Source organism: Microtus ochrogaster, unplaced genomic scaffold (assembly GCF_000317375.1).
Source record: "Microtus ochrogaster isolate Prairie Vole_2 unplaced genomic scaffold, MicOch1.0 UNK20, whole genome shotgun sequence".
NCBI classification, from domain to species: domain Eukaryota; kingdom Metazoa; phylum Chordata; class Mammalia; order Rodentia; family Cricetidae; genus Microtus; species Microtus ochrogaster.
Genome location: NW_004949118.1, coordinates 5,400,608 through 5,412,464, shown reverse-complemented (window position 1 = coordinate 5,412,464; position 11,857 = coordinate 5,400,608). Strand labels below are relative to the sequence as shown.

The 11,857-nt window shown below is 48.9% G+C and overlaps 1 protein-coding gene across 1 annotated transcript in view; it reads right to left on the bottom strand.

Annotated features, from left to right (window-relative positions):
- Nucleotides 1-11,373, bottom strand: part of Lama1 (laminin subunit alpha 1) — a 120,885-nt gene extending 109,512 nt beyond the window's left edge. The window contains exon 1 of the mRNA XM_026789486.1: nt 11,241-11,373. Coding sequence (XP_026645287.1) covers nt 11,241-11,322 — 82 coding nt within the window. The 5' untranslated portion in view covers nt 11,323-11,373. The remainder of the gene's footprint in view (nt 1-11,240) is intronic.
- Between the last annotated feature and the right edge of the window lie 484 nt (nt 11,374-11,857).

Here is an 11,857-nt window from a genome sequence, read left to right as displayed (position 1 = left end):
ACCTATGTTCTCTCACACTGAGATTTTCAGCAGCTCTTCACTTGATTATGCTGACAAAGACTCAAACTGAGGTTTGCCTCACAGTGAAAATTCTGCTAAATGTAAATGTTAATAGGTCTCATAAATAAAATTATTTTAAAGATACTTTGGGATGAAGCCAAGATCGCGCGCGCGCGCGCGCGCGCGCGCGCGCGTGTGTGTGTGTGTGTGTGTGTGTGTGTGGTCGGAGTGTGTTTCAAGTTAAAGAAAGGTTAACATTAGACCCATAGCTAGACTAAAGTCACTATGAGTTGTCCTCAGGAAAAAGGCTCTTTTTCTCTAGACACCCAGTCATCTGCCCTGATCAGCAACTTCCCTTTGGTTTGGAGTAAGTATAACTACCACGGCCACTTGTCACATGTAACTGGCAAGATACACTTAGAAATACATCCTCATTGAGAAATCCATGATAACCAAGACACGTATAGCAGCTAAAATATTGCAGAGGGACACCTGTCTGGGACAGAAAAAAGGGACCAGCACCATAACCCCCCATTCGTTACGTAGCTGAGTGACATTACAGGCATCTCAGAACTCGAAAAATCAACTAAAAACAAACACCAACGGGGGAAGTTCTTCTAGTGATGCTGCTAGCATTTCTGGTGAGGACTCCCTGAGAGAACGGCCCTCTATCCGGAGCCACTGCATCCTTGCCCTGGCCCAGGATGCACGCACAACCAGGCACAGAAGCCTGCTGAGACACTGAAAGAGACACTGGCTTGACCTGGAGTAATGAGAGACAGAAAATACAGGCCACCTCATCTTAGCAGAAACCACCATCAGAAAGCTCTCAGGTGGGCTAACCTGAAGCCTGGGTCTCAAAGTGAGCTCATGACAGACAGCTAGAATGCACAAAATGTAACCAGGACATCTTAGGAACAGAAGGGCCAACTTAGCTCTGCACGAGGCTGTTTTATTTTAAAAGGAAAAATCCTTTTTTAAAAAATTGCATAAAAAGTTCCAAGGGAGCTGCAGAGACAGCTTCATCAACAAGTGTGCTTGCAAGACAGCATTCAATGCCCAGAACCCAGATGAATAAGCCAGCATGTGACATATGCTTATAATCCTAATGCTGGGGACACAGAGACAGGCGAATCCCAGGAACTCAGTAGACAACCACTCCATTCTACTTTCTGTCTCCAGGTCAATGAGAGAGCCTATCCCATATCCCACACACAAACAGGCCCCCATGGGCACGCATGCACACCCACTTACACTAAAAGTAAATTGCTTGTAATCTTTATGATTTTTGATATTTTATTAAATCGTTTAAGTGGAGGGAACAGCTGTCCCTGCACTTAAAGTCCTAAAGCCAGGTAGGGATGATCCCTAAAAACCTCAACTTTGTACAGGAAGTCAGCAAATGCCAACAAATTAGTCAACCAGTGCCAAGTCTGAATCACACAGCAAACGCTGACTGTATTCCAGATTGTCAGGAGACTCTGTATAAGCACAACTGGAATGCTTCTGCATACTCTCCTTCTCCCGGACCCACACAAGGAAGGCTAGCCTGTCCCCTGCTCAAGGACGGCACACAGATTCTCAGTGTGTTCCACGTTGTTCGTATCGACCTTCACTCTGGTGATGGCTGCAAATGGCCCTAAATTCTTGTGACCTGGTGATGTGGTTCCTGGTGGGTGCTCTGGTTTGAGCATGTCTGTTACTATCCTTCTTTGGGCTGTCTGGCTGTTGTTATGTGAAGACCGACAGTGTGGGTGTCATCAAAGCTGGGAGCGAGGAGGCTGCTGTAGCAGACACGGTCACCAAGTCTGCAAGACAGGCTAGCAGACTCGATGAGTACCATCCCTAATGCTGCCACCTTGGTCTTAGCCAGTGTGGAGGAGTAGCCTCTTAACTATTGTTTATACCCAATGGCAGCAGGTTTAACAAGACTGATAAATAATAGCAATGTTTAATAACACCTTTGGAAGGCAAGAATGATGTGTCATGATAGACTGTGTGTGTGTGCATGCATGTGTGTACGTTAGATATATAAGGGCTACATTGAGCATCTTCCTCAATCCCTTCACAAATTATTTTCTTTTCCAAAGGCAGAGACTTACTGAATTTGAATAGAGCTCTTGGATTTGGCGACCCTGGCTGGCCTGAGAGCTCTTAAGACCCAACTTTAAGCCAAAGCATTTCTGAAGGTATTTCTTCTGCCAGATGGTCTCTATTCGTGTGTGCTGTTCTAGACTGTGAAAACATGCCTGGGTCCTAAAAATGCTTGGTCACTCCTGGCCCAGTCCTGTCATCCAAATCCTTCCTTGTTCTCTTTCCAAGGCCTATACGGGTGACACACAGAGGTTCCAGCCTTCCTGGGCTAGCCTGGTCTTTTCAGATTATCGCGGATTCTCCTGACCCCAAGCAGGTTACCTGTCTGGATTTCTGCACGATGTCTCCCATTCCCCTCTCTGGCCCCTGCTGTTTGTCTGCACGGGGACAGTCACTCATCCATCAGTCACCAGAGAACTAACATCACTAGGTGCTGGGTGCTGGGTGAGGTATTCAAATTACAAGTAGAAAAACAAACAAGCAAAGAGATAGTTACAAAACCTGCCCGAGAAGAAGGGAAAGGAGCAGCGAGCATTCTGGAATAAGTCAGAGTGACCCAAGTGAAATGGAGGGCTTCTCCTGTGGTAGAAAAGCCAGTCAAGGTTCATAGACACGAGAATATAGCAACACAAGATAGGTAACAGTCAGCATGGAAGGTGAGGCAGGTCATAGCTGAGAACCCTGGAAGCCTCACTCAGCAGACAGCATGAGGCACTCAACAGGGTCAATTCGTTCTTCAGGAATGTCAGGTGCCAACAGCTTCCTGGGGGCTTTGACAACTGTCTTAGAGGCTGCGGTAGATACAGCCCAGCACTCACAGTAGGGCAACGTTGCCACAGCAGGTGGACTCCGCTCCCAGCTCTGTGCCCTGCAGGTGGACCCCGCTCCCAGCTCTGTGCCCTGCAGGTGGACCCCGCTCCCAGCTCTGTGCCCTGCAGGTGGACCCTGCTCCCAGCTCTGTGCCGTGCAGGTGGACCCCGCTCCCAGCTCTGTGCCCTGTCTGGAACAGTCATTGCAGTACCTTTTCACATACCTCAGCAGAGAATCCGCGGAGGGAGCTGCTGCGAGGTCAGCCTAGGTACAGGTGGGGTTGGGGAAGCTCCGAGTTCTCCAAGGAAGAAAGGAAACAGGGACAAGGAACGTAGTCCACAGGCAACACTGGTGCCTGGACTCCAGAGCCTCAGCTCCTTCCTTGAGAATCATGGTAAGGAGACAATCCCTTGTCAGGCACTTGAGTTTCTCAGACAGGAAAGCAAATCCAACCAGAACATGAGAAATGTCCTTGCAGCCCTTGATTCACAGAAAGGAAGGCAGTCAGGAGCAGCATGTCTTAGGGTTTCTATTGCTTCAATGAAGCATCATGACCAAAGCAAGTTGGGGAGGAAAGGGTTTATTCGGCTCATACTTCCACATCACTCTTCATCACTGGAAAAAGTCAGGACAGAACCTCAAGCAGGGCAGGAACCTGGATGTAGGAGCTGATGCAGAGGTCATGGAGGGGTGCTGCTTATTGGCTGCTTCTCATGGCTTACTCAGCCTGCTTTCTTATAGAACCCAGGACCGCCAGCCCAGGGATGACACCACCCACCATGGGCTGGGCCCTCCCTCACTTATCACTAATTGAGAAAATGCCCTACAACTTGATCTCATGGAGGCATTTCTCCTTACAGATGACTCGTGCTTGTGTCAAGTTGACATAAAACTAGCTAGGACACAGAGCCTCCACATCACAGAGTTCCACCATGACCTCTGTGCACAGACACGGATATGAAGGAGTAAGACACAGAAAAGAAGCAAGCAACCTGGGTAGAAATGACAACAACCCCATACGGAATGCTATTCTGTGCCTGAGGAAGTATTAAGTCTTATACCTGCAGTCCTGCCTTCTTAGGAAGCTGAGGCAGGGGGATCACTTCAGCTCGGAAATTCAAGACCAGCAAAGACAAAATGCAAGGCCCAATTCCAAAATACAAAACCAAGCAACAACCCATTAGTTAATTCCTTAAGAAAAAGTGGAAGAAATTTCCAAAAGCACACCTCTTGAAACAAAAGGATACCCCTTGAAACAAAAGCACATCCCTTGAAACAAACATCTCCAGTCCCCTCCACTCCAAACGTCTAGAATGAACGCACGCCTTCCATAAAGCCTGCAGTAGAGTGGTGATGAGTTCGAGAAACATTTCCTCCCAAAACAAAAATAATTGGAATTAGAGATTTGGGATAAAGGGGTTCAGGATCAGGAAAAGAATGCTACCCAAGCGTGAGACACAGACACAAAGACAGAAAATCAGCCAGAGACTGCTCTGGAAAAAAAAAAAATATTTAAACTAGGAAACCTAGAGTGTAGAGTCGAAGATGGAGAGAAAGGTCTGTGACTCCGAACACCAAAACGGAAAAGGACTTTTGAACCATCAATTCCGCCTCTCATCTATTGGGTTATCAGGAAATCTAGGATGCTCTAGGGGTCAGGGGTCACGGCTGAGTGTGCCATCTTGGAGCGGGATGGGTCTTACGTGCCACCTCTGGAGAGGTGCGCAGCTTTAAGTGATTCCATACCGTGACTACATTGCTAGGAGATGCCATGGCTCCGGAGCGAGAGTTTTCTTCTGTTTCTGTTTCGTTTAAGGGGAGACTTCTTTTCAGGTCCCAGGTGTGAGACCCCTAGGAATGTGTGCCACATCTCATCGGCTCTCAGCTACTGGATTTCGAAATCACATGAACTCAGAGTTCAACCAACACCTGGAGAGGACCCTGTTCTCCCTGTTGCAAGGGAAGGCTTGCCCACAACACAGGGACAGTGGGGACCTCAAGTGTCACTGCCATCAGTGTCCCCTGCTGTGGTGGTCAGACCAGTTTCCTCTGAAAGCACTAGAACTTTAAGTAGAGCTAAGATCCATGGAAGCACCTTTCTTCCCCAGACTGGAAGCCACTCGCCCTGTGACTGATGTGCCTCGGCTGACAACTGGCTTCCGCGTTACCTTAGTTCACACTGCTCGTCCCCAATTAAACTGAGAACCCGAGAGGGATCTAACAAGATGGATCATCTAGGAAGTGCCTCTGATTATCTACTCTTCGTCTGCACGTTGTGGCTCTGTGGGTGTTGCTGTCACCCTGACCCAGGTCCTAGAGCCAGGACTCTGATTTTCCACATGGACTAAGAAATGCCTGGAAGTGTAAGAGAAGTGTCCTTTCTTTTTGACTCTGCCTAATGGCATTCTGGGAAAAAAAAATCCAGAAGTGGCACGGAGAACAACCAGGACTGTGTGGGAACCCTGACTGAATACGGAATCCAGTGCAGTTTCAGAAATGAGGTACCAGGCACGGGCTGTAACAACAAGACATCCCTTGGGCAGTCAGCTGCAGGCTGTGAGTGGGGAGATGCTGGGCTGCATCTCAGGTGACGGGATGCTCAACAGCTGGGCGGCGGAGAGGAACAATTTCTAACACAGAAGCAGGATGCCAAGCTAGCATAACAGCTGGTAGCTGGGATGGAATTTGGGCAAATTTTGGTGGACCACGGTAGGAAGGCAAAAGAAGGAATCTCAGGAGGCAAAGAGACACTGGGTGTGGTGGCACACACCTTTAATCCCAGCATTCCAGAGGCAGAGGCAGACAGATCTCTGTGTCTGAGACCAGTCTGGTCTACAAAGTGAGTTCCAGGACAGCCAGAGCTACACGTGGAAACCCAGTACTGAAAACAAACAAAAGAGGGACAGGGGCGTACTATAACAGTGGGGAGTTCTTTTAGCAGGATTAGTCTAACTGCTGCAAGACAGGAGATCACCTGGCTGATAATTCAGGTAGCTCAGGGCCATTTGCAATGGAAAGATAGAGAGAGAGAGAGAGAGAGAGAGAGAGAGAGAGAGAGAAAACGAGAGAGAGAGAAAACGAGAGAGAGAGAAAACGAGAGAGAGAGAGAACAAGAGAGAGAGTATGAGAGACAGGGAGAGGGAGGGAGGAATATTTTAACAGAAAAAAATAAAACTTCAAAGAAACAAGTTGAGCAAATGGTTTAAAGAAAAAAAAAAGGAAACCAACCAACCAGGAGAGTTTGGTAAACCAAAGTCACAGGAAAAAAAAAAAACTACATGAATGTTTAGCAATGAGGGAGGGAGCCATTCTGAGAAGGAAGATTTCCTTCCCCTGTGCTTGCAATGTTAAGTCACCACTTTGTATCAGTAAAATTCTGTCTTCACCACAACCGTAGAAGACATTTAATGGGTGATCTATTACCATCAGCATTGTATATGTGTATGTGTGGGCATGTTTGTGTATGGACACATGCATGTCACAGCACACAGGTAGAGGTCAGAGGGCAACTTACTGGAGTTGGTTCTCTCCCTCCAACACATGAGTCCCAAGGATCAAACTTGGGTCATAAGGAAGCATGTGATTTACCCACTGAGACACGTCAATGGCCCTTAATGTTCTTTTCTAAGTAAAAATGATCTATTAAATTTAAACGTCTCCTTTAACATCTCTACTATTGCTGAGAATGTCCTAAGTTTCTGGCAGGAAATTCCAGAACCATGGGGGAAAACAATCCAGGAAATACCTCCGGGAATTGAGAGAAGCTGGTACTGTCCGTGCATCGCCATTGATCTAAAGGCGACATTGCCACCAGAGATACAAGCGTTTAAGGCCCACTGAGTCAACAGAGCAGACTTCAAAGATAACTTCTGGAATGAATGACTTTTGTTTTTTTTAAGTGGGCATAACCTTCAGTCACGCTCCTAGCAGCATGGTGGCAAGGCCACCATTTCTGAGTTAACACTTGGAGATAAGAGCTAACCAAGACAAGAATGTTATCCGCCGAGCTCCACACTGCTCCCATTGTCTGCTGCCCCCGGCCCTCAGCAAGAGTGGGAACCAGTTAACCCACAGAGAGTCCTCCTGACCCGGCCTTGAGAAAACAAAGACACAAGTAGAAGGATTCCCTGTTCTTTATTAGCAAATGCTTACTCTGAGCAGTGACTGTCACCCCTCCTATAAAGGATAAAAAAAAAAAAAAGAAATGAACCCAGCTGGTGTGTGGTGCTTTAAGCTGAAATTGCTACCTGACGGGCAAGCTCCAACAGAACCAAAGTTTATGACCTTAACTAAACAAGGCATACAGAGAGGCTTTTTCCTGCTCATTAATTTTGCGATGCATTGGTTGACTCAGTTGTCTGGGGATGCATATTATTATATTAGAAAAGAAGCACGTTAAGGGATTCCTGACAAGGGTGTAAACAAGCGCTCCATATCTTCTAGCTCATGCATACTTTGCTGAGGAACGGGACCCACTAAACACTGCGGCTCGGGTGTAGCTTCCACACTCTCTGGTGGTTGCCTTCTGATAATTTCAGCCTTCCCAAGGCAGGCTTAGCTTTCTTCGTTAACAATAACTTCTTCAGAAAACTAAGGCATCCTGTCTGCCTTAGAGTTGCCATGCTGTCTCTAGAAAACACTGCTCTGGTAACACCTGTCTGTCCAAGGCCTATTTGGAAAGAACAGGCTGAAAGGTAGCAATTTCAAAGTGCACACGTTAGTAAGTGATCAAAACCTGTCCAGGAGACACAGAGGCATCATCCATGCTTTAACTGCAAACAATCAGTACAGTTACTAGAGAAGCAATTTTCACAAACCGTTTGCATCGAAGCATTCCAAGGAGGAACCGCGATGTGAGGACAGCCGAGAAATAGCAGGCAGTGGCCATCTCGAAAGACAGTGACCAAGTGCATTACCAGTCGTTTCTTATGTATCCCTTAGTGCACTCTGAAACACTGGAGTCTGGGGCAGAAGGCATGCAAGAGTTCCAGGTCTCTAGAACCCAGACAGCAGGCAGACTGGCAGAACATTTCCTATTTGTTCCTGGACACTGGTTAGCCTGGCACAGGTATAGGTTTGCCTAAGACTTTAGGCTGTGAGACAGTAGGCCAGGGTGCCTTCCAGCCTCCTGGGTTTACCCCAGTGTGACACAGCACCATGGTAGCATTTTTGGAAAGGTGGGTCTGGGAACATATAAGGAGAGACAAGAGCATGCCACAGAAGGAGCCTGACTCAGGAGCTACCTCACGAGCATCAAAGAAATGGGAAAGAAATCCAAGCAGGGAAGACAAGTGTTCCCAAGCTAGTCTTTCCAGAAAAAAAGAAAGATTACAGCAGGGCTGAGGGTGGGGACAGGATGGGGATGGACTCTCACCGAAGTTAGGAGCAGAATTGCCAAGGCCAATCAGAGTGATACATCTGAACAGTTGCGCCCAGCACGATTTGATTCAAACCTAACTTCGGTAGTTTAAGAACAGTATAGAGACAATATAGTTTCAGAAAGAGCCTTCCCCACATAACTCTGTAGATAACAGTAATACCAGTATTCATAGCAATGGCACACATAATGTTTATCATGGCCTGGCTGTATTTAGTACACTCGTGAACTCTTTTCCACCATTAATTTTCCAGAGAGTAAAACTAAGTATGAGCGATGTACCTAGTGAGTAGCCGTGATGCTGCAGAATTAGGTACCTAAAGGCATAAGGTCGCATCACTTGCCGATAAAGTTACTGTAAATCGTAATGAATGTCCATAGGACCTTATGAATGAAATGGTGCTTCAAGCATCATTATCATGAAATAAACTAGCACACACACACACACATACACACATGCACACACACACACACACACACACTTAATTGTGCTAGCTAATAAAATAGCACAATTCTAAGAGCTACCCAAGACACTGTGGTCAATACAGAAGATTAACTAAAAACACAGGCTTTATACATGAAGTCTAGGAAAGGAAAGAGAGAGCTGTCAGCACAGGCTTCTTGGAGTGGGGGAGTTAGTCATTTTTAAGTATGCACAGCCTCGTTACCTTACAGTGACATTTTACTGCCCTGTGCCTAGAATACAGCTTCAGAAAGGGAAGCAGCGTCTTTGAAATCAGTTCATGCAGCACAGCATGGAGTAAGCGTATGCCTGCTAAAATGAACACACCACTGACCGAAACGCACACTCTGCCCCTAGGCCTTCTCCGACACCTGCAGTAGCCAGCTCTGAGGTTAGCATATTATTTTAAGAAACACAGCAGCTTGGGCATTCCTTTGGGCTGTGCTAGAGTTTGAACCTAGGGCCTTCTGCACTCTAGACAAGCACTCTACCACTGAGCTACACCCACAGTCCTAGAAACACAACACTTATTATCCAGTACTTACTGAACAACTCACTTCAAAGTTTCCATCTCAGCCAGAGGCGCAGTTATGAAATAGTCCCCGTGGAAACGACAGGAATGTTTAATGTTCTAACACTTTTAGAACCGTGATCGGTTTCAAAACTACAGGCACCCCACTAGGTGTGGTTAGTCCCTATGGTCCAAACTGCTCAGAAAGCTGAGGCAGGGGAATGACTTGAACCCATACTTTTAAGATCAATCAGGGCAAGTGATTGGTGAGTGAGACCCAGGCTAGCTATAGGACACACACACACCAGACCACACCACACCACAGCACACACACATACACACACACACCATAGGTAGTTAATTAAATGGATGATTTATAGGTCAGGATTATTTTATTATGTTCTCATGCCATCTCACCAACCATCCAGGCCACATACAGGGAACAAAATTCCCAAGGATGTTCATTAGGGAAGGTGTGGATTGGCAAATACAGACTAGACAGGAGCAATTCAAAGGCCCTGCCCGAGGCAGCTTTCTGCTGCATCTCAAAGCAGGAAAGCCCCGTGCAGTCCACTTTCTCCAAACACCATTCATAACCACCCAGGCCAGGCGCCCGGCCCCCGGGGGATCGGAAAGCATTCAGGGCACCTCTTCAATCTAAGACTTTCAATTTCTTGAAACAATAAACGAGGCAAGCTGCTTTCTCCACCCTGTGGGAACCGTGATTTAGTCACTTTCAACAACCTCACAGACCAGGAGTTGGACTCTCTGAGTCAAAGGCTTTCCTCCTGAAGGCAGGCTCTTTCTTTCCCTGATAACTATGTAAATTCCCCTCTCCCAGCCCCCGCTTGCTCGCTCGCTCGGGAGCTGAGCAGCCGCCTGGCTATTCAAGGCTGTGTTTCCAGCTCGGTCCAGCGCTTTCATCATGAATGCATGCATGAATGAATGGGATGCTCACGGCCTGCACAGCTCGCAGCTCTGCACAATGCCCAAACACACATTTTCCCACGAGGACATTTCCAATCGGGCCTTCTACTTTTAACCTGCGCTCTTAGAGCGCAGTCTGTGTGGGAACACACTCATTGTCACTTGTTGCATGCACTGAGATGTTTTCAGCAAACATTTGTGACTGGCTAGCTAAGGATAAGCTGGAGGACAACTCTGGGTGGCACAGCAAATTCGCTCTCCCTCCACCTCCCACCCTCTGCACCCACTGAAAATTCACTTTGGGCTGGGTTCTGTCCCCAAACCTTGCAAAAAAAAAAAAAAGCTACTGATTCCACGCAGAGAGGACACTCTCTCCGTCCTTTCTAGCGCCTCTCCCCACCTCATGTGTAAACACGCGTGGGAAGTCCATTTGGTCACTCAAGGGACTACACAAAGACCACGCTTCAGAGAACACATCTGCGTACTGGATACCATACGCGCGCCCCAGTCGCCCAGGACGGCTGACCTTGGGACTCCTTCTCCATCAGTCTTTTCCCACTAGACCACCCCGGACACAGAGGAGCCCGCCTTTCTCCTACTAGGGTCTCTCCCTCTCTCTCTCTCTGCAGCACAGGACAATGAGGAGAAAGCAGGAGAACTCTGTTCCCATTCATTCCAGAATCGGTGCATACAGGCAAGCAGCCTGGAGGTCCCGCCAGTCACAACCACTCAGGTGTTGGGTGAGAAGTCTATGGCCCTTCTCACCTCCGCGATACTTCACTCCCGCCACTCACTCACTGGAACTCACTCACTTGCTGGAACGCAAGGTCCCACAGAAACTAGAAAGCGGGCGACCCCCACCCGCCCCGCCCGGAACCAGAGGAAACCAAAGCCTAAGGCTCCGGGAGCACCAGCGTCCTCTGCTGCTGCAGTAGGTCCGCGCTGCGCCAGAGTGCGTGCGCCCACCCCACGCCGGAGCTCGGCGCTTTGTCCCGCGCCACCAGCACGCTCCCGCTCCCCAGCCCATGGGTCACCCGTGTTCCGGTCGCGGGGCTCACCTCTCTGCTGGCTCTGCACGGTGACCCAGAGCACCGAGGCCAGGAGCGCCGGGAGCGCGGCTCCCGTACCGCCCCCGCGCATATCGCCGTCGCCACTCCTTGCGCTCCTGGGAAAGGCTGCGTCCACGCTCGCTCGCTGGCACCGCGCAAGTGTGCGCTTCCCAGACCGACCCTCGCCTGGTGCGCAGGCCTCTCGGACACACCCCCGCTGACCTAGCCGCGCCCCGCCCCTCCCCGCCCCTATCTCTCCCGGGCTCCCTCCCCCAGGAGGCGCCCTACTTTGCTGGGATCCTTCCACCGGGAGGTTCTGTCCTCCAGGGGATTCCCGCCCTGCCTGGGTCCCTCCTGGGGGGTCCTTCCCAGAAGGGGGCTCCCTGTCTTTCCCAGGTCCTTCTTTAGAGGGTGGTGTCTCTCCCAGGTGGCACTCTGACGCCCAGGCTCCAGTTGGGGTGAGCTGTTTCAGCAGCAGGGTCCAGTTGGAAGTGGAGAGAGAAGCTTCAGCGAAGAGACTTTTTGTTAAGCCTGGCTCTGGACAGTGGATTTCAAGAAAGTATTTGCCCTGTTGACCCTTAATCTGCCTGTTGGACCTGTGCAGTCTTGGCCAATCCCAGGCCGCA